The sequence below is a fragment of the Schistocerca piceifrons genome, chromosome 1 (assembly GCF_021461385.2).
Source record: "Schistocerca piceifrons isolate TAMUIC-IGC-003096 chromosome 1, iqSchPice1.1, whole genome shotgun sequence".
Taxonomy (NCBI): Eukaryota; Metazoa; Arthropoda; class Insecta; order Orthoptera; family Acrididae; genus Schistocerca; species Schistocerca piceifrons.
Genome location: NC_060138.1, coordinates 861,412,855 through 861,440,711, shown reverse-complemented (window position 1 = coordinate 861,440,711; position 27,857 = coordinate 861,412,855). Strand labels below are relative to the sequence as shown.

At 47.1% G+C, this 27,857-nt stretch overlaps 1 protein-coding gene across 1 annotated transcript in view; it reads left to right on the top strand.

Annotated features, from left to right (window-relative positions):
- LOC124791989 (facilitated trehalose transporter Tret1-2 homolog) overlaps positions 1 to 27,857 on the top strand; it is a 336,711-nt gene that overhangs the window by 300,578 nt on the left and 8,276 nt on the right. Inside the window, exons 4-5 of the mRNA XM_047257902.1 lie at positions 3,394 to 3,678; positions 20,182 to 20,496. Coding sequence (XP_047113858.1) covers positions 3,394 to 3,678; positions 20,182 to 20,496 — 600 coding nt within the window. The remainder of the gene's footprint in view (positions 1 to 3,393; positions 3,679 to 20,181; positions 20,497 to 27,857) is intronic.

The window sequence follows — 27,857 nt, the reverse complement described above, 5'->3', positions numbered from 1 at the left end:
TCTCACGGGAAGCGTGCAAGGGATAAGTCCCTGCAGTCGCGCTATTGATCTGTGTCCTCGGTGGCTCAGATGGATAGAGCGTCTGCCATGTAAGCAGGAGATCCCGGGTTCGAGTCCTGGTCGGGGCACACATTTTCAACTGTCCACATCGAGGTATATCAACAACACCTCTCGGCAGCTGAGGGTTTCAGTTAGTCATTATTTATTCCGCTGAACCTTTCCTTCATTTACTTCAAAGCTTTCCTGATACACGAGTTTAATGGTGCAGGAGAAAGGCTTTACCTCTGCTTTATGATTTATGCGGTATGATAGTCAACATGACTAACAAGGACACAGGTCCAAATACCTCTTTAACCAAACAAACCCCTATTTTTGACAGTTTCCCAACTCATACCTGTCGAATTAGAACCTAAATTACTAAGTTTAGTTTAGTTTTCTGCATCGTCCGTGGATCATATGTAAAAGAACGATCCAATAAGTGGAATGTGTCAGTAGGTTTAGAATTAAGATGCATCTTCTCTGTGAAAACATGGCTACATCCTGACCATATACATTATTGAGTTTTTGAAAAACCTTAATACAAAACATGCTAAATATAACCCAACCACATACACATTATCTGCTCAGAAATTCACCTACGGAATAGAACGTGTTGTCAAGCAGAAATGATATGTTCTTAAAACTTCTTTTACTTGTCAGCAGCTTTAATTTACAAATGAGATGATTACATACATTTATGGCTGCATACTTTCCTTTTTGTGCAAGAATGAAGTTGAGTTATCGATAGTGGAGGTTATTTCTGTTACTAGTAGTATATTTAAGAATATTGCCATGATTCTTCAAAGCGAACTTCATAAGACAGTAAATTTATTCTGTTGTTAATAAGCTAAATGCCTTTAAAACAGTTGGCTAGACTAAGTCCGAGTATGGGCACCAGACATTATCCGTATAACTTGTTTATGTACAATGGATACTTTGTGTCTATATGTGGAATTGCCGCAGAAAATTATTTCAGATGAGATCAGTGAATGGAGGTACTTGAAATAAGCTAATTTGCTAATGCCTTCATCGCCAAAATCAGAAACTGTGTGCAGAGAAAATGTTAGTGACTGAGGAGTTTGAGAGAACCTGAAATATTTTATTTCTACATCAAGTTATGATGAGTATGCACTGATTAAAGTTTTACCAATCAGTTTTAAATATTTCATTTACACTGTGTGGAATTGTCTTTGATGATGATATATCTTGCCTTGTACAGAATTGAATAAGGAGTGTTTTTTTCTAAGTTTAGTGATAGTTCGTTTATGGAGAACCAATCAATACTTCATTTATTGCTCCTTCTATTACCGCAGCTGTTTTGGACTTTATTATGATAGTGTCATAATCAGCAAAAAGAACTCTTTCCGAAATATCAGTAAAAGATGAAAGGTCATTTATACATGGTGATTCAGCTACCTCTACAGAACAGTATTGTTGATCATTTCGTTCTGTAGATATGAAGCACATTGTCAAAATGTCATCGAATAACTAGTAAAGTATCCGAAGACTTCTTAGCCCTATTGTAAAAATTTTGTATATGAAACTACTTTAGCACATTAACACAGCATGTCATATATTAATATCCTCGTTTGGTTATATACCTAAATGTTATTACTTCCACGTTTCCCTTTTTGATAGCTCCTATTAATTTCGTTGTTTCCAATGGTGAAACACACTTTACAATGCAACATTTCTGACTTACGAATGATTAAGTATTATAAACGGAATAAACTTACACAGACATGAAAAAAACCTGTATGACTAAACCGTAAATACACAAAGAAAGACTGAAGACGCTTGGATAAGTATGGCAGAAGTAAGGTCTATCTTGGTCCAAAAATACCGTGTAATTGATGCCCAATCCTAACTTGAGCTCTTTTACAGTATGTTTCCATTTGCTAACAGTCGTCCAAAGTTCTGAAATGGAACTTATATCGATTATGGAGCTGCAGCGTGGCTGGATATTGTTCCTGATACAGACGCAATGCCGGTTGCATAAAACGCCATTGGTAGGGGCAGCTGAATGATCCTGTGATAGCAAGAATAGTGTTTGCCCCAAAACTGAACCCTGTGGCGTGGCAGTAATAATTCGTCCTCACTCAGAAGAACATTTATCATGAGAGCTGCATAGGATAGCTAACATGGACCTCCCCTATCTAACAGTTAAAGCCATTAAGAATGTGATTTTTACATTCAAATACCTTAGATACATCACAAAAACTCCTGACTGATGAAATATTGTCATTCGGATATTTTACTACATGGTCAGTGACTAGTAGATGGCATGCTCCGTGGAGAGGCCCTTCTGAAATCAGTGGCTGTATCAGTCTCTAATATCAGCAGGTAAGCTCAATCACTGTTAAATACATTACCTCTTCAAAAAACGTTTGAAAAACAGATCAATAGTTATTAATATCTATCCTACTACCTTTTTTAAAGAGGAGTTTAACTGTAGTATACGTTAGTCTGTCTGGAAAGATGCCGTGTGAAAGGGATGCAGAAAAATATGGCTAAGTACCTGGTGGTGATCAAAAAGTCAGTATAAATTTGAAAACTTAATAAACTACAGAATAATGTAGATAAAGAGGTGAAAATTGACACACATGCTTGGAATGACATGGGGTTTTATTAGAACAAAAGAAACATAGTTTACAAAATGTCCGACAGATGGCGCGTGAAAGATCTCTTGCGCGCGTCGTTTGGTGATGATCGTGTGTCAACCGCCACTTTCGTCATGCTTGGCGTCCCAGGTCCCCAGACCTCAGTCCGTGTGATTATTGGCTTTGGGGTTACCTGAAGTCGCAAGTGTATCGTGATCGACCGACATCTCTAGCGATGCTGAAAGACAACATCCGACGCAAATGCCCCACCATAACTCCGGACATGCTTCACAGTGCTGTTCACAACATTATTCCTTGACTACAGCTGTTGTTGAGGAATGATGGTGGACATATTGAGCATTTCCTGTAAAGAACATCGTCTTTGATTTGTCTTACTTTGTTATGCTAATTATTGCTATTCTGATCAAATGAAGAGCCATCTGTCGGACATTGTTTGAACTTTTGTATTTGTTTGGTTCTAATAAAACCCCATGTCATTCCAAGCATGTGTGTCAATTTGTACCTCTCTATCTACATTATTCCGCGATTTATTCAGTTTTCAAATTTATACTGACTTTTTGAAAACCCGGTACAACAGCTACATCAAAAGATGCTACACACACCAGTGGAATAGCTATTTCATGTGTTTTTATCTTGATAACGTTTGTTCCAGAGTACAGGGACGAGTAGGTAATAGCAACTCCCAGAAGGTTTTGCTACTGAGTGTATAGCCGTACCTGGTGTGCCTTGTCAGGTGTACGTGAGCGAGGCGGCGAGCGCGGAGCGGCGCGGGGCGCTGGGCTGCGTGCCGGTGCTGATGTTCAACGTGGGCATCCTGGCCAGCTACCTGGCGGGCGCGTTCCTGGGCTGGCAGCTGCTGGCGGCGTTCGGCGCCGCGCTCACAGCGCCCGCGCTGCTGCTGCCGCTGCTCTTCCCGGAGTCCCCCGGCTTCCTGGTGGCCAAGGGCCGCCTCGACGAGGCCGCGGCCGCCCTGCGCGCGCTGCGCGGGCCCGTCTGGGACATCCAGCAGGAGCTGCAGGTGCGTCCCGGGTCGCTCTGGCACTCGTCTTGTCGCTTACACACAAATGTTGTCAGTCCCTCTGTTGTCTCATTTGAAAATCACACGAAACCTGGAGTGAGCTCTCTACCTTCTACACACTTGAACCGTGAATTTACTTTTAAAATCTTTTCTTAAGAATTTACTTTATTTACTAGCGATTCACCAAGAACATTAACACATTTAACCACACTATGTGAGCGTGGAAATAGTTACCAACGGGTAACTGATGAAACAATTTTTTTTTCAATAAATGGAAATTTTATTCCTAAAAGCCCTTTTTTTAAAAAAACAGATTTAAAATTATAATCAGAAAGCGCCCTGTAAATATCAAGTTACAATTTATTCAGAGGTAGAAATAACAATTTTTTTATTTTATAGTATGAGCTTTCGGGCTGAGAACCTTGCCGCTCCCTTTTAACACTGCCGTAGTCATGACCACTCACAACAACCTGTGAAAGACTACACTGGTGCAAATCTGCAACACATCACATTACTTTAAACTAAAAATTTTAACAACTCACACAAACACATAAACTATGCACCCCATAAGATGGATGGAGGTGGTACAAAACACTAACATTAAAAATTGTTCTTAAAAGAACTCTTACGGTGGAAGGGTGACAACGTTATATACTAAAATGACCATTTAAACAAAATCCATGAAATGCAGTTTTACGTAAAATGTACCAACAGTCTCTACATTACACATACCACCTCGCAAGATGATAGGCAAGATAAAAACATATTTCAGGAATTCGGCCTTTACACCGTAAGCAATAAATTCGTTAACACCGAATCCGACAAACATGACAGAGGCAGCTATTAACGTACGGCAGACCGACAGACAGACAGACACTAACTGCCTAGCAAATGCGGACGACAGACAGACGAGCAAGCTGGTAACGAGAGACTGACCAAGAACACAAGTAGAATTTAACCAGTAAATGAAACAACATATCACGAATCACTTAACTTTTAATAAACTGCGATGTCTGACGAAGACCTGGTGCAGCCCCTCAAAACGCTCTCCCGAACCGTCCGCTGCCAGCCGCTGCAACGGACGCAGGAAGGCGCGCCGATCTCCCGTCTCATGGCGTCCCAGCTTGCGCCTGCCAGACCGATGTCGTGGGTTGACTCCTGTTGCTCTCATGTCGGCCGCGAAGTCACTACCCCTCGCTATACGCCGCGGCCCACTGGACTGACGTGGCGACCTCATATGCGCCGACGCTCAAGACGGGCATATTATGTCCCAGTGCGCGACCGACCAACCGATCGATCCAACCGCCAATGACCATTGCCTGAACAAACTCGAGCAGACTGGCGACCTAACACATACTAACACTCCGGACGACAGACAGACACTGACTGCCCCACACTGACCCGACTGACCAACTCACCAGACTCACGGAGACTGACAGACTGAAGTTTGCCGAGTTTTTTTTTTCTTTATTGTTATTTTCAAACCCGTACAAACAGGCAGGCTGTCAGCAGCATGGTACGCCGCTCTTCAGCCGTAGAGGAGATAAAGAAAGAACAGAAAGAATACGCAAATGTGACATAACAGTGGGTAATAAAACAGTAGACACATAAAGACAAACACGGAGCCGTTCACACTCGACGATAATTCACTACAAACTGTTGTCACGACGCACTAACACTGAAGATGGCGATGGCACAGGTGAACGATGGAGTATGACGGGAACACTGAACACTAAACATGACGGCACTCACGAGACACTGATGGCGATGATCTCCGGCGCACGAATGTCCACTCAGCGTGTACGAGTCCGGGGACCTGCCAAGAGAGGAGATGGAGGATGAGGAAGGGGAAATGGGAGAGGGGAGAGCAGAGATGCCATGGGCAAAGGAGAGAGGGGGAGGGAGGAAGGGGGAGGGAAGCCCGGAGGAGAGGGTAGGAGGGAGGGGGGAAAGGAAAGAGAAGGGAAGGGAAAGGGGGGAGGGATGGTGCCTGAAGGAAAGGACACAGGAGGTGGGGGGGGAGGATCAAAGTTGATAGGAGGGGTAGATGCAGGGGAGGAGGACATCATCAGGGAGGGGGAGCTGGCGGAAGCCACCTTGGGAGAGGGTAAGGAGGGTGGAGAGATGGAGACCAGGTGGGACGTGGGAATACAGGTGCGGCAGCGGGCGGGGGTGGGAGAGGATCGGGGACACAAGCGGGTGAGGAGGATCAAGTTTACGGGAGGTGTACAGGATCCGTATCCTTTCAAGGAAAAGGAGGAGGTGGGGGAAGGGGATGAGAGCATACAGGATCCGCGTGGGGGAGGGGAGACGGATGCGATAGGCAAGGCGGAGAGCATGGCGTTCAAGGATTTGGAGGGATTTATAGAAGGTAGGGGGGGCGGAGATCCAGGCTGGATGGGCGTAACAAAGGATAGGGCGGATGAGGGATTTATAGGTTGTGAGGATTGTGGAGGGGTCCAGACCCCACGTGCGGCCGGAAAGGAGCTTGAGGAGACAGAGTCGGGAACGTGCCTTGGCTTGGATCGTCTGGAGATGGGGAGTCCAGGAGAGGCGACGGTCGAGGGTGATGCCAAGGTACTTAAGGGTGGGAGTGAGGGCGATAGGACGGCCATAGATGGTGAGATAGAAATCAAGGAGGCGGAAGGAAGGGGTGGTTTTGCCTACAATGATCGCCTGGGTTTTGGAGGCATTGACCTTGAGCAACCACTGGTTGCACCAAGCGGTGAACCGGTCAAGATGGGATTGGAGAAGGCGTTGGGAGCGTTGCAGGGTGGGGGCAAGGGCGAGGAAGGCGGTGTCATCGGCAAACTGGAGGAGGTGGACGGGGGGCGACGGCGGCGGCATGTCTGCCGTGTACAAAAGGTACAGAAGGGGGGAGAGGACGGAGCCTTGGGGCACACCGGCGGAGGGGAAAAAGGTGTAGGAATCTGTGTTATGGATGGTGACATAGGAAGGACGGCGGGAGAGAAAGGAACCGATCAGACGGACGTAGTTAATGGGAAGGGCAAAGGTTTGGAGCTTGAAGAGGAGACCGGAATGCCAGACGCGGTCATAAGCGCGTTCGAGGTCAAGGGAGAGGAAGATTGCGGAGCGACGGGAATTAAGCTGTTCGGAAAGGAGATGAGTGAGGTGAAGGAGAAGATCGTCGGAAGAGAAGGATGGCCGAAAGCCACACTGGGTGACGGGAAGGAGGCGGTGCTGGCGGAGATGCTGGTGGATGCGGCGGGTGAGGATAGATTCCAGGACCTTGCTGAAGACCAAGGTAAGGCTGATGGGACGGTAGGAGGAGACGGCGGACGGCGGTTTGCCAGGTTTAAGGAACATGAGGATACGGGAGGTTTTCCACAGGTCGGGGTAGTAACCGGTGGACAGGACTACATTGTAGAGCCTGGCCAGGGTGGAGAGGAAAGAGACAGGAGCTTCACGAAGGTGACGGTAGGTGGCACGATCGTGACCAGGAGCGGTGTTGCGTTTTGTGCGGAGTGTATCAATGAGATCCTGTGTAGTGATAGGGGCATTGAGTTCCGTGTGTGTAATGTTGTCCAAGTACTGGAAACCAGGAGCGAGGGGAGGGACAGAGGTGTCAGTTCGATCGCGGATATCCGGGAAGAGGGAGTAATCGAACTGGGGATCGGCGGTCATGGAGAAAACATCGGAGAGGTAGGAGGCAAAGTGATTGGCCTTACTAAGGGTGTCAGGGAAGGTGTGATCATCGTGGAGAAGAGGATAGTAGGGGGAGGGTTTAGTTCCGGTAAGGCGACGGAAGGCCGACCAGAACTTGGACGAGTTGATTGGTAGGGTTGCATTTAAACGGGTGCATGTCTGTCGCCAGTCCCGGCGTTTCTTAGCCGCGAGCAAATTACGAACGTGTTGCTGGAGTTGCCGGTGGCGTCGTAGTGTGTCCGGGTCACGCGTGCGGAGGAAGGCACGGTAGAGACGACGGGATTCACAGAGGAGGAGAACGGCCTGTGGGGGTAAGATAGGACGGTGTGGGTGGATGGCGACAGTAGGAACGTGGGCCTCCACGGCCTCAGACAAGGTCTGCTGGAGAAAGGAGGCGGCATGGGTGACATCGTCAGGGTGGTGGTAGGTGAGAGGGTGGCTATCGACCTGGGTGGAAAGGGTATCCCGGTAGGCATTCCAGTCGGCTCGGGAATAGTCGTGGACATACTTAGGGGGAGGATCAGTACGAGGGTCGGGGCGAGGGCGACGACCGTCCGAAATGGTGAGGAGGACAGGGAGATGGTCGCTACCAATAGGCTCCAGGACATCCACAGTTATGCGGCCAAGGAGGTTGGGGGAGGATAGGATAACATCAGGAGTGGAGTTGGATTCGGGACAGGTGTGCTGTGGGATAGGAATGAGGTCGCCTTGAAGGGAGGAGAGGAACCGATGCCACCGCCGTAACTGGGCGGCGGAACGACTATGGATGTTGAGGTCGGCGGCGATCACATAGGAGGAGAAGGTACAGTCAATGTGGGAGAGGAAGTCGAAGGGAAGAGGAGCGTTGGGGCGAACATAGATGGTGGCGCAGGTAATGGTAAGGCCGGGGAAGTAGACACTAAGGATCAGGTGTTCGGTGGGGTCGGGAAGGAGAGGTTGGAGCCGAACGGGGATCTGGCGGTGGTGCCCAATGGTAACTCCGCCACGCGCAATCGGGAGGGGATTATCGGAGCGGTGGAGGAGGTAGGGCGAAGTGTGGACTGTGTGGTGGGGTTGCAGGAAGGTTTCATTGAGGAGGAAGGCATCCACGCGGTGGGTGGCAAGGGTGTGCAGGAAGAGGTTTTTGTTGGCGAGAAGGGAGCGTATGTTGTTGAAAAGGATACGTTGCTGTCGCGCCATGACAGGGATTTAAACGAGGGTGTCAAGACGGGAGAAGGTGAAATGGGACTGGTTGTTGGAGTAGGTGGCGTACATTTTGAGGTGGAAAACCGATCGGGCAGCGAGGGAGATCTGTTGGAGGGTGTGTGGGCGCTGAAAAGGATGTACATTCTGCAGGACAATGGTGAGGAATCGGATGATGTCCTCAGTGGTAGGGGGTGGGCAAAGGGAGTTGCCGGGAGGGGTGGGGGCGTCCAGAGGGCGTACAGGAACGGTGAGTTCAGGAGTGGTAGGAGGGGGTCGGGCCTTACACTTCTGGGAGTAGGTGGGATGAGGGAGGTTACAGGTATTACAGGAGGGGGGGGACTGGAGATTGGGGCACTGCCGTAAAAAGTGGGCTTGCCTACAGTGCGGGCAGGTGGGGGCCTCGCGGCACTCTGATGTTGGGTGCGCATTATATCGCAAGCACCTTTGGCAGCGGAGGGATTGAGGCGGGGAACGGGAGGGGTCAACTTTATAACGCTGGTTAAAGAGGAGGGCACCCTCCTTCAGGAGACGGTCTATGGAGGGGGCGTGCTCAGAGAAAACGCGCATAAGGTGGGTGGGGCCGGCAGCGTTATGAATCCGGCGAACCGCACGCACCTCCAGATGGGGCTGGGCTTGAAGCTCCGCCAACACCTCCCCCTCCGTGATCACTGGACTGAGCCGAGTGATCACAGCGGTGAGGGTCGGCGGGCGACGCGGATGTTGGGGTTGGCGGGAGGGAGGTGGCGATGAAGCAGGGGTGAGAGAGGCATGAGGGCCAAAGCGGGTGATAGGAATGCGGGAAAGGAGGTCCGTGTGGAGGGTAGGGCTGGGGGAGGAGATGAGTACCGAATCACGGCGAGGAGTGAGGAGGGAGATGGGGGCACCAGGACAATGCTGGCGAAATGGAAATGAGCGTTTGGCGTCATTGGCCGGGAGGCCCCTCGCGGGGCGGGTCCGGCCGCCAAATCGCAGGTCTTATTACATTCGGCGCCACATTGGGCGACCTGCACGCCGGATGGGGATGAAATGATGATGAACACAACACAACACCCAGTCCCTGAGCGGAGAAAATCTCCGACCCAGCCGGGAATCGAACCCGGGCCCAGAGGACGGCAATCCGTCACGCTGACCACTCAGCTACTGGGGCGGACAATGCTGGCGAAGGAAGAGGGTGAGGTTCCGGGCTTCAAGGAGGGGGGGATTTGGACGGGAGAGGAGGTAGCGGTATGAGGAGGGGGTAGAGGAGGAGGAGGAGGGGGCAGGGACAGGCGGGGAGACATCCATGGCATCAGGGGTGGGGGAAGGGGGACGAGGCGGAGCCTTTTTGGAAGCAGAGGAAGCAGGGATGCCACTGGGGCGCTTGACGGCGGTGGAGGAGGTGTGGGGGATGGGAACAACGGGAATGTGGCGGGGAGGGGCAGGTCCCGGGGCCGGAGTCGGCGCCGGAGATGGTGACGGTGACGGTGAAGGCGAAGGCGACGGCGATGGTGGCAGTAGCGGCGGTGATGGCGAAGGTGACGGGGAGAGCTCGGCATGGACAGTGGCCCGACGGGCCACCACCCGAGCCGGAGCTGCAGTGACAGGCTGGGGGAGTGGGGGGAAAGGATCAGAACGAGAGGAGTGAGAGGAAGAAGCGGGAGAGGGGGCGACAAGGATAGAGGGTGAAGGGAGAGTGAGGAGAGGTGGGATGGAAGGAGGGGGGTGGGACTGGGCACACCAAGTTATAGTGGTGGAGGCGGCGGAAGGGGATGTATAGACGATGGCGGTGGTGGTAGTAGTGACAGTGGTGGTGGGGGCGGACATGACGACAGGAAGAAAAAACGCACAGCACGAAAAGGGAAGGACACAAACTGGGAAACGGCGAAGACGCAGACGGACGAGGACCGGCGAAGACGCAGACGGACGCAGACCAGGGTCGGACGACCAGGGCGGACGACGGCGGCGGCGGCGAGCACCGGCTGACGGCGGCGGCGGCGGCGGCGGCGGCGGCGGCGAACAGACGGACGGACGGACGGACGGACGGACAGCAGGCGGCGGCGGCGAACAGACGGACGGACGGACAGCAGGCGGCGGCGGCGAACAGACGGACGGACGGGCAGCAGGCGAGACGGACAGCGAGCAGGCAGGCAGGCAGGCAGGCGGACGGACGGACGGACGGACGAACAACTACAACAGTAAGCGGCGGGCAGACAGACAGACAGACAGACAGACACAATCTTCGAAAGCGAAGATTCCAACCAGGGAGTAGCCCAGGCCTTGGAAACTGGCGCCTTCGAATGAGGGAATCCAACCCTCTGATGTTTGCCGAGCTTATAGCGCTCCTTAAATGCACGTGAACAGGCAACTTTTCCCCCTCTCCCACCAGAGGGAGACACCAAAGCTGCGATTTCCACAGCGGCGCCACCGCCAGAAACGGAAGGCGACTGCTTTACACTACGCGCTGCGGCGCGCTCTTCAAAACAGCAAATTTTACCACGGATCGACACTGCTGACAAAAATTGCATTGATGACTGAATGGAATGAAACTAATAGCACGGGTATTTAATACTGCTAGAAATAAACTATTCAAGTTGCAAAATGAAACATGTGCCACTGAAAATTTATTAGTGTTTGGCGGAGAAGATAGTTCAGGCCTTGAGATAGAATACAATAGTAAATGTAACGCCAGCAAGGATATATTCAGTATAGTAACAAGAATACAGGATTAAATTTGTGTTTGTGGATATACAGGGTGAAAATGATTTAAACCGACAAACTCTGGGAGGTTATAGGGGACATCAAAACAAATATTTTTCCCTAATGTCATTTTCTCCTGTGAAAAGTATTTAAACCGGTAGAGGAAGATTTCTCTGGCGGCAAATTAATTAAACGAACAACACTTTTCAATTTTTTGATGACCAAGAGACGACACATTAACACAACCCAATTTCAATTAAAGTAGATTTTCAAAAATGCCTCCATTGATACGTAAACAAAGGTTACACTGTCGGATCATGTTCTGTCTGACACCGGCAAAAACCCCAGGAGTATCCTGAATTGTTCCTCCTGCTGCTGCTGCTGCTGCTACTATCCGGGAAACCAGATCGTCTTCTGATGCAACAGGAGTTTTGTAAACAGGGTTGAGCATCTCTCCGCCACACAAAAGTCCAGAGGGGACATATCTGGGGATCGAGCAGGCCATGGTACAGTACCACGTCTACCAATCCACGCTTCTGGTAACCGTTGGTCCAGGAGCGCTAGTAACTGTGGCATGTGGGTTATCCTCACTCCAAACATGCAAATTGTGCATGGTGAAGACTCCATCACGCCCGAACGTTGCTTCATCGGTAAACAACCCAGACGATGGAAATGTAGGATGCATTTCACACTGTTGCAGTGAAGTGGACGTAACAATTGCTCTCGAAGGACTGTTCTTACATTCGTCTGATTCGTCGCCATGTTACGTGCAATTGCACGAGTGCTGATTGAAGGATCCCGCTCCACATGTTGCGAGACAGCTTCCTAAAACTGCAGCGTTATTACCGTGCGACGGTGCTCCTGCCCAGGTAATCTGCCAAATGACCCAGTCTCACGCAGACGTTGGTACACAGCGGCAAAGGTCATATGATGGGGGATACGGCGATTAAGATATTGTTGTTGATAAACCCGCTGTGCAGCTCGTCCGTTGTGGTGCGCTACGTAGAATGCACCAACCGTACCGGTATACTCACTCCAGGTGTATCGCTCCATTAGTAAACAGAGACAATGCACTATTACACTGGTGGACAGCAGCTGCCTACAACTGAAGAACGTAATACGCCCTCTAACAACTGAAGATCGTAATACGGCCTCTAACAGCTGAAGAGCGCAATACGGCCTCCACCTGTTTAAATAATCCTAGTAGGAGAAACTGACATTAGGGAAAAATATTTGTTTTGATGACCCCTACAACTTCCCAGAGTTTGTCGGTTTAAATACTTTTCACCCTGTAGAGGGTGCAGAACTGAGTACACGGAACTGCCAACATATGGCAACAATAATTTCTCTGCACGACAAATACATGCATATATCTTTGCATGCTGTTAGTCTGTATGACCTACTTCATCAATCACAGTGGCTGGCGACTGGTGGCATGCCAGTCGTTCAGCAACCCGTGGCAGATTTTTCCAATAAGGAACAGATCTGGAGAACGTGCAGACCAGGGCAAGACTCGAACACCTTCCTGTTCTAAAGTAGATAGAATAGCATAGGCTACATGTAGTCTTGTGTTATCTTACTGAATGATAATGTTGGGGGATACTGTAGATAGGCCACAGCCACCAGCCTTTACATGTCAAGAATGTAACGCCCGCTGTCCAGATTACCAGCTATGAGAACCAGAGGTGATCGTCTTCTGTATCCCATGACCCCCCACACCATCCCAACAGGTGCTGGGCCTGGATAATGACGGCGAATGCAATAAGGAAATGTTCTTTCTCCTTGGAGATTCCACTCACATACGCATCCAGCATGATGCTGTGCTCAGGACTGGGAATTGTCTGAAAAGAAGATGTGTTACCACTCCTGCGTCAAGTGTTGTCATTAGTCGCTCCTGTGTCAGCTCCCCCTGCTGCTGCATCTGCAAGCCGCAGCCATGATTGCTGTGCTGACAGTCGTTGGTACTTCAGATGTCGACAGTCTCTGTCTCCATTTATGTTTTCTTACAAAGAAACGCATTCCTGACTCAAAGTATGTGACTTGTAATCAAACAATATGGCTTTCCTTTCGGGCGCTAATCGCGTTGAGTAACGTTCTCCAAATCCATCGAATCTATATGTGTATGACAGTCGTAGGACACTGCTCCATGCAACCTGCAATATAGCAAAATGATAAACTGCCGTCACAACAGCTACGAGACTGTTTCTGTTGATTTCCGACTCATGCTGGTAGACGTTCCTGCTTCTTACACAAGGCGCAACACGTTTCTCTCACAAACAAACAACATTCAGTTGTGATTTCTGGATGAGAAATCCACTGTGTGGTCACACTGTCCAGCCACATTAATGTGACTACCTGTCAAAAAGCTGAAAAACTTGTTTGTGAAGAACGGACCGCTACGAGACGTGTAGTAAGAGTGTCAGTGAGGTTGTGGAACCATGCCGACTCCAGTCCCGTAACCAGCTGTGCTAGGTTTCTCTGTTGAGCATCCATGGCGTGAACAGCCCGATTGAGATGGTCCTATAGGTTCTCGAATGGGTTTAAATCCAGGGAGTTTGGTTTCCAGGGGAGTACAGTTAACTCATAATGATGTTCTCAAATCACGCACTACATTACGAGCTGTGAGACATGTTGCATTGTCCTGCTGGTGTGTGCCATCGTGTGGAGGAAACTCAAACCGCATTTAGTGATGGACAAAGTCCCCAAAGATAGCTGCATACTTGTATTGATCCATTGTGCCTTCCAGAATGACGAGATCACTCAGGGAATTCCACGGAAACATTCCTCAGGCCATAACGCTCCCTCCCCCGGCCTGGAACATTATGAAGGTTCTTGCAGGGCCGTACACGCTAATAGCCATCTGCCCTATGGAGTACATCTGAAAAGGACACCGGTCGCACATCAGTGCACCTCCATTTACGGTACTGGCGTGCAAATCCAACCTTCGTCGCCAATGAACCAGGCACCAACTGTGGAGGCCCATACCCAGCAAAGTTCACTGAACAGTCGTTAATGAGACACTGTTGGTAGCCCTTTGGTTCATCTGGGTGGTCAATTGCTCAACATTTGCATGTCTATTCGCCTGTCACATCTCCACAGCCGTCGTTCCCTCTGCCGTCTATGGTCAGTGGTGTACCTCAGTTGCCTCAGCGCCAGTTTTGGATAACGCCATTTTGCCAGTTATGTACACTTTAACCTCGACGCCATGCAGATAGTTTACAAACTTAGCCATTTCGGAAATGTTTCCACCCTTGGCTCGGATGCCAATAATCATCCCTTTTGGATGTTTGAAAAATCGCTCCGATTCCGCATTACAACGACCATGTGGTCGTGTTCCCGACATACACACTTTATATATCCTCCACAGCTAGTGCTGCTACCTGCCATCTGTGAGTGGTTATTGCACAGTGACGTCGAATATGGGCGATTGTCACATTAATGTGATGGAACGTGCGTGCAGAGAGTAGATAGCGTTACTTCTACCGTCATAATTTGGTTGAGATGAAGTGCTAGTCATTTCCGTATCCATGCGTTTAATAGCCTCCATGCCAACTTGACGATGGTTGCATGTCGTCTTAAGGTTCCCTCACACCCTCAATATTCATTGCATGATAACAAGTATTGCACAGTAATAATGACCATCTGAGATCGGTTTTGGCGGTTTAAGCCATACATTGAAGAAGACTGCAGAGTTTTAAAAGCTATTGACGCTTGTTAAATATATTGTACGGTGCGAGACTGGTTTTGCACGATACACATCAGTTCATGCTGAGCCCAAGGAAAATTTAATTGTCTCTGAACAAATTTCCGCAAAAAACCGGAAAAAGTAAACGATGAAAGATAAGGAAGTGAGCTGGAAGATGTATATGAAAATATTATGTGATACATTGAAGACATGAAGTTCCTAGTTGAATAGGGAACGCCAGATACCTCGTTATCCACAGTCGCACAGGAAACTGAGGGTCATTGTGTCACGACAGGGAGAAAAAAATGTTTATTTTACTTGCAGCGGTTCTCAGAATTGACAAAAAACATTTGCTCGACTGTTCAAGTAAGGATACTTGTCTATTATTCTTGCAACAGTTGTCCCAGTACTCACAAACGATGATGTTGCTTTCAGTTACCATAGATGTTTCATTTCCTTCCAAACAGTATTTACAGTAGAGAAGTACGTAGAAAACAGCGCATGTACACAGTTAATTACACAGACTACGTGTTTAATTTTTAATTTGTAGTTTTTCTGGTTTAGGAACATATTCTGCGATGAAAAAACCTCTGTCACATTAAAATATTTACAGAAACTTTCTAGCAGCAATTGCGAGTTCCGTTGATCCCAATAACACTGGATTGGTTAGGATATGGAACGACTCTGTAGTTTTACAGTATTTACGAATATGAATTTTCATGAAATTTACAACTATGGATACAGTGGAGTACAATATTGTATAGTCATGATAGTACTCATATAAAGTAAAGTTACATCATAATACAGGAAAATAAATAAGGTAAATAATACAATAAGACACCAGAATTGATATTTACACATATACCACGAGACATTCATATTAGTAGTACCTTAATACTTGAAAATCAATGTGATATATTTTCTGTAAATAAAAAAAATCATATTTTTGCTGGTGCAAAATGGAACACCTCAGTAATGGAATGAAAATACACACATTCATGTTCATTTATGCTACTAAATACATTAATTGAGTAAACTGAATTTTGCAACAGGTATTCTTTCAATTTGCTCTTGATTTAGGTGTTTCCAGAGCAAAACGTCTGTTGTCATTAGGTAGAGTATTGAAAACTATCATGTCTGAGTAATATATTTCTTTTTGAACAAGGTTGAAGTTTGTCTGGTTATATGTAAGTCCTGTTTTGATCTCGTACTGTGTGACCATGATATACACTATCGGTTTTGAACAGAGAGCAGTTTATATAAATGAAACATAAATGGTAAAGTTACACTGACACGCCAAAATAAGAACTTTGGAACAGATTCCTGGGATTGTGTTTCAGATTAACACCACTCATAATGTGTATAATTCTGTTCTGAGCAACGAAAATCTTTTTTGTTTTTTCAGGGTCTTATTACCTCCAAACAAGATGCCATAAGACAACAGTACACTGAAATGTCCAAACTAAGCAACCCTGACAGTAGCTTATTTGTAAATGGTGCAATTATGGGAATTAAGCCTTGTTCTCAGGTTTGGGATATGGCAGGAACAATTGAATTTACTATAAATGACGTCATCCAAGCACTTAGCAGAGTCCATTATATTTTATATTTATGTACTCTCGTTCTTTCTCTGTCACATGAAACTGTACACAACGAGGGTTTTTTTTACATTGAGAAAGTGTCTACTACAGCTGAGAAATTGAGAATATCATCACATGCATTCCTAGCAGAGGTTTCCAGGTTTTTTCGCGCTGTTTTATCGACTAGAAGATAAGTACCGTCAGCAAAGAGGGTTAATTTGCTCACTGTAGTGGAACCGAATCGGAGATCATTTATAAATAAAGAAACAGCAAGGGCTTCTGCACTGAACCATGTTGCACTCAAGTTGACTGTGCCTCACTTAGACAAAGCACAAATTCCACTACTGTCAGCATTAGGCTCTGATTCCTTACTGTAAGATAAGAACCCGCGTCCCAATTATTCCGCTTAAACGATAGATTACTGTTTTATTTAGCAGAATTTCATAACTTACAGAATCGAAAGCCTTCGATAGGCCACATAGGATTCCCATTGGTGCCAACTTACTGTTTAGATACTGCAGAGAAAATAGAATCATCTGTTGACATGCATTGGCAGAAATTAGTCTTATATTGACAGAGAATGTTGTGACTGTTTAGGTGACCCAAAACTATCCTGAGAGAGCCTGTAGAGCCTTGGCAATACTTGTTAGCAGGGATATTGAGTGGTAATTTGTTACATCAGTTTTTTCACCTTTATTGAAAAATGGTTTCACACATGCATATTTTAACCGATGTGGGAGATGTAGAGATTCGTTAAATTCGCTTGTGTCTTCCGCTGTCTGATGCAGGCCACAGGACGCTGCGTGAAACGTTTTCATAGGCGCGCGTTGGTGTGCATCAGAACGTAGAAAATGAAAGTAGTGTTGCTTATAATTTGGCAACTGAACAGATGACGTGATACAACAACTACCTTCTGACACCTTTTTTTTTAATTCAGTGAAAATTTTCTGCTATAGAAGTAGAGAATTATTTAAGCTTCTAAGAAAACTTGATTTCCCACACTACGCAGTATTTATCACCCCATACCTCCTAAAATATGTGTCGTAACACAACATAACTTTATATATGAAATGCGTTCGCAGTTGCGAATAAGGACTACAATCAGCTGCATAATGGAATGACGATAGTGAAAATTTGTGCCGAACCGGGACTCTAACCGGGATCTGCCGCTTATTTCGAGCGGTCACCTTACCATTTGTCTATGCGAGCGTGACTCACGCCCACACTCAACCTTCCACATGCTGCCAACGATGTGTACTGGTACATCCATTATGTATATTCCTGTACTGGGAAGACATTTTACTTGAAAGTTGCTTGCCCGGTGGCGGCAGATAAATACAATATTGCAGTGCATGTGTTATTCTGGATTACGATGTAATGTTCCTTACGACATGCATGATCTGGTCTAAAAAAATAACGGTTAATTTTAGCACTCTGGAAGCACATGGAAGTTAGGAAAGAGGAGGAAGAATGTCTATTTTTCGGAAAGTACTCAGGAAGGGCAAAGCCGTCAGACAAATGTTCTTATATCGTGAAGAAAAAGGAACATATAACATTTTAGTAACAAAACAACTGCTCGACGATGGGGACAAGTTTTAGGTATTCTTCAGATTCGCACCAACCAGTTAGTTACATTATCTACTTTCTTTTAACTAAAGAAAAACTGAGAATAATCCCTGTAACTACATTAGGGTAAATTTCTGATCAATAAGTAACGTTGGTATATACAAACGTTGTGAGGGAACGTGACATAATTCGTGTGTAGGTAGCGAAGGCTGCAGTACTGACGTTATTGTCGTAGTATATAGAGCATACCTTAATGTTCGATAGGTTCTCTGAGGCAGAGAAATGGTCAGCTGATATTTCTGTTGAATACTCAATAAGCTGCCCATCCTCTGAGGCAGAGAAATGGTCAGCCGACATTTCTGTTGAAAGTTGCCGTAATTGGATTGGAAATTGCGTGCTTATGGAATATCGTCTCAGTTATGTGACTGGATTCGTGATTTCCTGTCAGAGAGGTCACAGTTCGTAGTAAATGACGGAAAGTCATCGAGTAAAACACAAGTGATTTCTGGCGTTCCCCAAGGTAGTGTTATAGGCCTTTTGCTGTTCCTTATCTATATAAACCAATTGGGAGAAAATCTGAGCAGCCGTCTTACGTTGTTTGCAGATGACACTGTCGTTTATCGACTGATAAAGACATCAGAAGATCAAAACTAATTGCAGAACGATTTAGAAGAGATATCTTTATGGTGCGAACCGAGCGAGGTGGCGCAGTGGTTAGCACACTGGACTCGCATTCGGGGGGGACGACGGTTCAATCCCGTCTCCGGCCATCCTGATGTAGGTTTTCCGTGATTTCCCTAAATCGCTTCAGGCAAATGCCGGGATGGTTCCTTTGAAAGGGCACGGCCGATTTCCTTCCCCATCCTTCCCTCACCCGAGCTTGCGCTCCGTCTCTAATGACCTCGTTGTCGACGGGACGTTAAACACTAATCTCCTCCTCCTCCTCCTCCTCTTTATGGTGCAAAAATTGGCAATTGACTCTAAATAACGAAAAGTCTGAGGTCATCCACATGAGTGCTAAAAGGAATCCGTTAACCTTCGGCTACACGATAAATCAGTCAAATCTAAAGGCTGTAGATTCAACTAAATACCTAGGAATTACAATTACGAACAACTTAAATTGGAAGGAACACATAGAGAATGTTGTTGGGAAGGGTAACCAAAGACTGCGTTTTATTGGCAAGACACTTAGAAAATGTAACAGATCTACTAAGGAGACTGCCTACACTACGCTTGCCCGTCCTCTTTTAGAATACTGCTGCGCGGTGTGGGTCCTTAGCAAATAGGACTGACGGAGTGCATCGAAAGAGTTCAGTGAAGGACGGCACGTTTTGTATTATCGCGAAACAGGGGGGAGAGTGTGAAATGATACAGGATTTGGGCTGGACATCATTAAAAGAAAGGAATTTTTCGTTGCGACGGAATCTTCTCACGAAATTCCAATCACCAACTTTCTCCTCCGAATGCACAAATACTTTATTGACACCAACCTGCACAGAGAGAAATCAGAGCTCGTACGGAAAGATATAGGTGTTCATCCTTTCCGCGCGCTATACGAGATTTGAATCATAGAGAATTGTGAAGGTGGTTCGACGAACCCTATGGCAGTCACTTAAATGAGATTTGCGGAGTATTCATGTAGATGGACATGTAGGTGTAGAAGAATCACATACTCTCTTGCTAGCTGTGCGCGCGAAAAAGTACTGTAGCTGTCGCCTAGTTGCTTTCTGCCGCTTAGTCTGACTTCCCCCACTCCCACCAAGCAAACTGCTGCGACATGCGAAGCAGTCTAGTCCTGAAACACCAAGCGTGTCCCGCAGATAGAGTCCGCAGAGAGTCGTTCGCACAGTAGGAAAATGGTCTGGAATATTTGCAATGTACAAGAGGGGAGCGCGGTCTCACGTGTTGTACGCAGCACGTTGCGGGAAGTTCCCGCAGCTAGGAAAACATAGCTTAACTGGTGAGTCCCAGGCATAAACACTGCGCAGTAATAATGTGACGTCACCTAACTGATTGACAAAAAATGTTATCGTGTCAATAACATAGAGTGTGTGTTTGGTCGGTGAAAATAGCGCGATATTTGCAGCTCTCGGAGCGATCGTGTAATGTACTCGAGCTGCAGCTGTGGCGTGGTGTGTGTGGCAGGAGCTGGAGCACTGCGAGCGCGCGCCGCCGCTGTGCGCGCGCCTGCGCAGCCTGTGCTGCCGCGAGCGCGGCAAGAAGCACCAGGGCTCGCTGCTGCGGCCGCTGCTGCTCGTGGCCGCGGTGCGCGCGCTCAGCCGCTTCTGCGGCCTGCGCGCCATCCTCTGCTACACGCAGACCATCCTCGTCGGCTCCAACTCCAGCGTCGACGTGCCGCTCTCCGTCGTCGCCACCGGCGCCGTCCAACTCGTCGCCACGCTCGTCGCCTGCCTCCTGCTCGACAGGGTCGGCCGCCGGCCGCTGCTCATCGTCTCTCAGGTAACTGCTCTGTGCTCTACCGTCAACAACATTCTCTCCTCACGCTCCACGCGCTCATCCAACCGGTAACCTACCGTGCGACAACTCTCTCCCCTTTTCTAGGTATTTTATTACACTTAATTACACTAAAGAGCCAAATAAACTGATACACCTGCTGCAGCACAACGTGGCATGGACTCGACTACTGTCTGACGTAGTGCTGGAGGGAACTGACACCGTGAATCCTGCAGGGTTGTCCATAAATCTGTAAGAGTACGACAGGGTGGAGATCTTTTCTGAACAGCACGTTGCAAGGCATCCCAGATATGCTCAATAATGTTCATGTCTGGGGACTTTGGTGGCCAGCGGAACTGTTTACACTCAGATGAATGTTCCTTGAGCCACTCTGTAGCAATTCTGGAAGTGTGGGGTGTCGCAATGTCCAGCTGGAATTGCCAGAGTCCGTCGGAATGCACGATGAACATGAATGAATGGATGAATGGATGATCAGACAGGGTGCTTACGTACGTGTCACCTGTCAGAGTCGTATCTAGACGCATCAGGAGTCCCATATCACTCCAAATGCACACGCCCCATACCATTACAGAGCCTCCACCAACTTGAACACTCCCCTGCTGATATGCAGGGTCCATGGATTCATGAGGTGGTCACCACACTTGCACACGTTCATCCGCTCGATACAATGTGAAACGAAACTCGTCCGACCAGGCCACATGTTTCTAATCATCAACAGTTCAATGTCGGTGTTGGCGGGCCCAGCCGAGGAGTAAAGCTTTCTGTCGTGCAGTCATCAAGGGTACACGAGTGGGCCTTCGGCTCCGAAAGCCCTTAAAGATGATGTTTCGTTGAATGGTTTGCACGCTGACACTTGTTGATGAACCAGCATTGTAATTTCTTGCAGTTTGCGGAAGGGTTGCACTTCTGTCACGTTTCAGTCGTCGTTTGTCCCGTTCTTGCAGAATCTTTTTCCGGCCGCAGCGATGTCGGATATTTAATGTTTTACCTGATTCCTGATATTCACGGCATCTCGTGAAATAGTCGTACGGGAAAATCCCCACTTCATCGATACCGAGGAGATGCTGTGTCCCATCCATTCAAACTCACTTAAATCGTGATAACCTGCCATTGTAGCAGCAGTAACGGATCTAATAACTGCGTCAGACACTTGTTGTCTTATATCTGTATAGACATTGCCGACCGCAGCGCCGTATTCTGTCTGCTTACATATCTCCATATTTGAATAGGCATACCGCCTATACCAGTTTCTTTCGGGCTCCTGTGTATTATACTGTTATTAGCCCTTACCTCATACAGTAAGGAACTGTGTATACAGCCTGAGAAAAGAGGGAAGTAGAGAAGGACAGAAAGGAACGAAACGAAATTTCACGAGTTGAGAGGGTATGTGACTTTTTCAGTGATTAGAAAATCGGTTCATATGTACATAGACCTTGGTAGTATGATCCCATTTGCGTGTATGTAGTTGAAACCGCTCTGGCCTGGATACATGCAGTGATCCAGTTGGAAACTCTGTCATAAAACCAGTGTATCCCATCCTGAACCATGCTGGACCGCAGCTGTTGTAACTCGTCATTGATATCCCAGATACTGGCACTGCCGTGGAGCTGACATCCGAACTGGTTCAACACATCTGTTGGGGGCAGATTAGAAGATCTTGCTGGTCACGGGTGTTCATTAATATCAAGCACACAGCACCCTGATGGATCTCATGTGTCCACGAATACTGTCGTATTGAAAAAACCGGCTAAGTGCGAGAAGGACTCGCTCGTAGGGGCTTCTATACAAACTTAATTATGTACATGGGTAGTTCATCCACCGTGGGAATCGAGAATTTCGACGATGTTTGTCTGTTATCGATATCGGCAAGATATCGAAGTATGTGACATAAATGGCCGCATCTTTTGACTGCATTGCCATAGAAGCTGATTTTTTTCGCTGCCAAGGTAGGATGACTTTAGTATATGACATTGGTTTCCACGTGATACGTCTACCTGTTCCAGAGAAAAAGTAATCTTAGCAGATGGACAGACAGTCGGATAACATGACAAAAAATATTTATTTTGTGTGACGTAATTACAAATTAACAATTTTCACATTTTTTCCTTTACTTGTACTGCAGAACCTTGCTTCTTGGCAAATTTCAGGATTCTAGGTTAACGGGAAATACCCTACGGATCTTGATGAGCGATTTTGAAAGTACACCACTGGCCATTAAAATTTCTACACCAAGAAGAAATGCAGATGATAAATGGGTATTCATTGGACAAATATATTATACTAGAACTGGCATGTGATTACATTTTCACGCAGTTTGGATGCATAGATCCTGAGAAATCAGTACTCAGAACAACCACCTCTGGGCGTAATAACGTTTGGATGGCGTGTACAGTTACAGCTGCCCATGCAGCTTCAACACGATACCACAGTTCATAAAGAGTAGTGACTGGCGTATTGTGATGAGCCAGTTGTTCGGCCACCATTGACCAGACGTTTTCAGTTGGTGAGAGATGTGGAGAATGTGCTGGCCATGACAACAGTCGAACATTTTCTGTATCCATAAAGGCCCGTACAGGACCTGCAACATGCGGTTATGCATTATCCTGCTGAAATGTAGGGTTTCGTCCGCAGCTCGTGGTCGTAAGGTAGCGTTCTCGCTTCCCGCGTCCGGGTTCCCGGGTTCGATTCCCGGCGGGGTCAGGGATTTTCTCTGCCTCGTGATGACTGGGTATTGTGTGATGTCCTTAGGTTAGTTAGGTTTAAGTAGTTCTAAGTTCTAGGGGACTGATGACCATAGATGTTAAGTCCCATAGCGCTCAGAGCAAAATGTAGGGTTTCGCAGGGATCGAATGAAGGGTAGAGCCACTGGTCGTAACACATCTGAAATGTAACTTCCACTGTTCAAAGTGCCGTCAATGCGAACAAGAGATGACCGAGACGTGTAACCAATGGTACCCCGTACCATTACGCCGGGTGATAGGCCAGTATGGTGATGACGAATACACGCTTCCAATGTGCGATCACCGCGATGTCGCCAAACACGGATGCGACCATCATGATGCTGTAAACAGAACCTGGATTCATCCGAAGAAATTACGTTTTGCCATTCGTGCACCCACGTTCGTCGTTGAGTACACCATCGCAGGCGCTCCTGTCTGCGATGCAGCGTCAAGGGTAACCGTAGCCATGGTCTCCGAGCTGATAGTCCATGCTGCTGCAAACGTCGTCGAACTGTTCGTGCAGATTGTTGTTGTCTTGCAAACGTCCCCATCTGTTGACTCAGGGATCGAGACGTGGGTGCACGATCCGTTACAGCCATACGGATAAGATGTCTGTCATCTCGACTGCTAGTGATACTAGGCCGTTGGGATCCAGCACGGCGTTCCATATTACTCTCCAGAAACCACCGATTCCATATTCTGCCAAAAGTCATTGGATCTCGACCAACGCGAGCAGCAATGTAGCAATCACGATAGGCTACAATCCGACCTTTATCAAAGTCGGACACGTGATGGTACGCATTTCTCCTCCTTACACGAGGCATCACAACAAAGTTTCACCAGGCAACGCCGGTCAACTACTGTTTGTGTATGAGAAATCGGGTGGAAACTTTCCTCATGTCAGCACGTTGTAGGTGTCACCACCGGCGCCAATCTTGTGTGAACGCTCTGAAAAGCTAATCATTTACATATCACAGCATCTTCTTCCTGACGGTTAAGTTTCGCGCCTGTTGGACACAATGAACCGGCATTACTCAGTAGACTGTTCAGTCTAGAAGCTTAATGAAAGCGACCGTAGACCCCAGTATGTGACAAAAATTTGAACTTAATACGTCTACCCATTTCTGAGAAAAAGGGGTCTTAATAGTCGGACAAACAGACATTCAGTCAGCAAAATGATCCCATAAGAATTCTGTTTTTACCAACTGAGGTAAGTAACCTTAAAAATGGCACCACGACACTGTTGCATGAGAGGCAACACAGGACGACAGTGACGTATCGCTATGCCATCAGACTTTCCTCAGTCACTACTAGCCGTGATCTGAAGTTATACCTTACGGTTCCCCAGACCATGACGCCAGTAGTAACACCGCCCTTGCTTTGGAAAACATTGAACTTTGGAAAACATTGGAAAAATGAGATATCTGCACGGGTCGCCGCCATACATGCCAAAGATGCTCATGGGGCGTAGTGCGGGATCGTGAATCTATCGCTGAAAACAATGCGATGCCATTCATCAGCACTCCACGCTTTCTGACCACGGCACAGATCCAAACGCAGCTGTTTGTGTTGTGACGTTGACGCTAGCCTGCACGTGGTATATTAGGTCCCTAGCCCTGCTGCTGCTGCTCTCCAGACAATGGTGTAGGGTGACACGGAGTGTTGCAAGGAGTCCATTACTTCTCCTCAGATAGCAGCCCGGGTGTGAAGGGCGCACAAGACGGGGATCCTACCTTATGGTGGCCAGGCGCTGTCGACCGGAACCTAGACGACCAGTATTGCCTGCCCTCAAGTCCCCGTGCAATACAGCATTGCTCCATAAATTTGGACATTGCACGATTCGGCCAGCCGGCCAAATGGAGACTCACAATGGGGCCCCTTTCACGCTCTGTCAGGTGCTGACAACAAGGTCTCACACGCGGCATGTCCGTGTCCTACACCGTGATCACTCAACGACTGACGCTGTTCACGTCCCTTATATAACATCCAGGACTGGCAACAAAGTTAAACACGAACAACACCAATGTACTCTGGTGGCCGTTCTATCTGTCGCACTCAATTGCAACTCTGATCAGTTACAGAAACGCCGATGGTGTGTTCGAATACGGAACTATATTGACATACGTGGGTTGCTTCAATTTTTTTGTCGGCTCGAGTGTACTAAACATTGCTACTATATTACAAACGTTATTACTACTGTACTTTACATACTTTGTACATACGTTACTTTATTCCACTACTTACAACATCCCTGAATGGGTCTGTTTCCTGTTCCCAGTTCTAGAAGGTGGATAGTCCCTAATATCGTGGAATACCACAATTTGATTAACCGTCGGCAAATAAATTGGAACTACTCTCACTTAACAGCCTTATTTACAATGAAAACTAAAGACCTTTCCTGGGATGTGCTGTGTATGGACATCATTACATATTTACAATGTAGCGGAAGGGAGTGGGACGAGGAAGGCACCCTTCTACTTATAACACTGTTTGACTACCCCTTATCTATCTTGCGATAGATAGTGGTGCCATCTTCTCACCAAAAAACACCTCCAACACCTTTCGGACTATCCAGTATTAAAGTGAGGCGCAAATAAGAAGACAGGTGTGTTCTGCACAGAGAGAGGTGGAAAATACTAAGCTGTGCCATCATTGTGTTCTGTGTCTCTGCCCCAGGCCAGTGACTCCAAACGGTGCCTACCTAGGTTACAGTCAATACTAGGGTAAGCGCCACGCTGGGTCACTGTTTTTGCTTCTGCTTGTCCTACAAACGTTTATAAAGTAGGAATACTGTCGCTGATGCTTGTTAACATAGCACTTTTCTGTTTCTTTATCTTCGCTATAGTGGAAACTAGATCGGCTCGCCGTACCTAACATAACATGAAAGTCAACGCTAAAAATTCTAAGTACGCCCTAAAGTGCACGCTGCAGTCATATGTTACAGAATAACGGTACTCCTCTGGCTGTCGCGAGTACTGCACATCGCCCGACCGTCCACCTACGTTACCTGCACACCACTCTTAACAAGCGCCTCCCAACCGGACTGGCTCAAATCGTTTTTAGTCACCTTTGTTATAATGGGGCGGCCCGCATGTCCAGTCTTGAACGGTGTTTGTCACTGCTAAGAGGTCTCCCCATTTCTAAAGTCTGCATTTAGGAAGCAGAGCTTCTGTCTCCAAGATTTCCATACTTAGTTGTTGTGCTTATATTCAAGCTGTGCGAATTCAGAGATCTTACATACCAGTTGGTAAATATTTCTCATTCATAATTAATGGCCAAAACTGACACGGTTGAAATAATACCCTGTAAACATGGGTCCGCAAAAGAACCCTTTCCGAGAAAATTCCGAAGAAGTATTTGTCTGACTTCGATATGAAATATTTATTCATACATGTGTTTGAAATGTAAACGTTTCAACCAAGTCGACATCTAATCGTGTGTGGTTTCTGTTCTTTCAGAGATGTCCGAAAGAACAGACACTAATGATTGACTTAAGCAGTCTTATTTACATAACTAAAGGGAAATAATTCAGCAGCTGCGCTTGAAAATTTGACACCGGCTGAGGTGGTCAAGGCGAGTGCTCGCAACAAGCGGAGAATCCGGGTCCGCAACCGGTCCGGTCGTAAATTTTCAAGTCCAGCTGTTGAATTGTTTCGGCGCCCAATGCAGCTAAGTCATACGAACTTCCCTTCATTTAAGTCACCATCTAATCGGACTCTGATTTCACCCAACGTCTACCTTGACAATAAATACAATACTGCTTCAGCACTTTACCTGTTACAATTTATTGTACACTCCCACCTGTTAAAAAGTGTGTTGAGGTGTCGTCTTTCCATTTGAATGCAATACGCACCCGTCTCTGCAGTAAGCTAATAATTATTGTAAACAACGCTGATCATCTCGTAAATTATGACGAAACTACACAACCCGTTATTCCAGTTCTTCGACCATATCGATGGAAATGCTGAACACTTTGTTTCTGAGGTGACTACAGACAGAAACATCGATGTCCAGGCCCTGTTCGACCTGTCCATCTTGTATCATATTGGCGTGTTAAATATGATCTTACGTCACCAGCAAAATTCTCCTGTACCTCTCATGCAGGCACCACATTCCTGAACAACGGACCATCGATAAAATTTTTAGCCCTTTTACACTGCATCACAAAAGAAATCATCCAGAAGACACTCTCGAATGTCAATGTAACTTCATACTCGTACACACCATCAGTGGTTAAATAAATGATTAGAGTTACAATTCTCTGTGGCATTTACAACGGCTACCAGAGTGCATTAGCGTCATTCCTGTTTAGTGTTCTTACCGGGACTGGTAGGGTACATAAGGGGTCTGAGTAGAGTCAGATGTTGAGTTATCACTGTGGAGGACACATTGATTGCGTGTACTCTTGTGAGACAGCATTATCAACACCTGAAAAACTTTGAGAGAGGGGCCCGATGTTGGACTGCAGGGGAATGTGACGGCAGGCATACTCGATGTCAAGATTGCATTTGACCACGTCTGATAACACAAGAGTGGGCACCAAGCACATTGTAACACCTTTACATCCGCACCTGCCGCTCAAGAACAAACAGTGGACTCATTACGACATTGTGTGTCACTCTACGT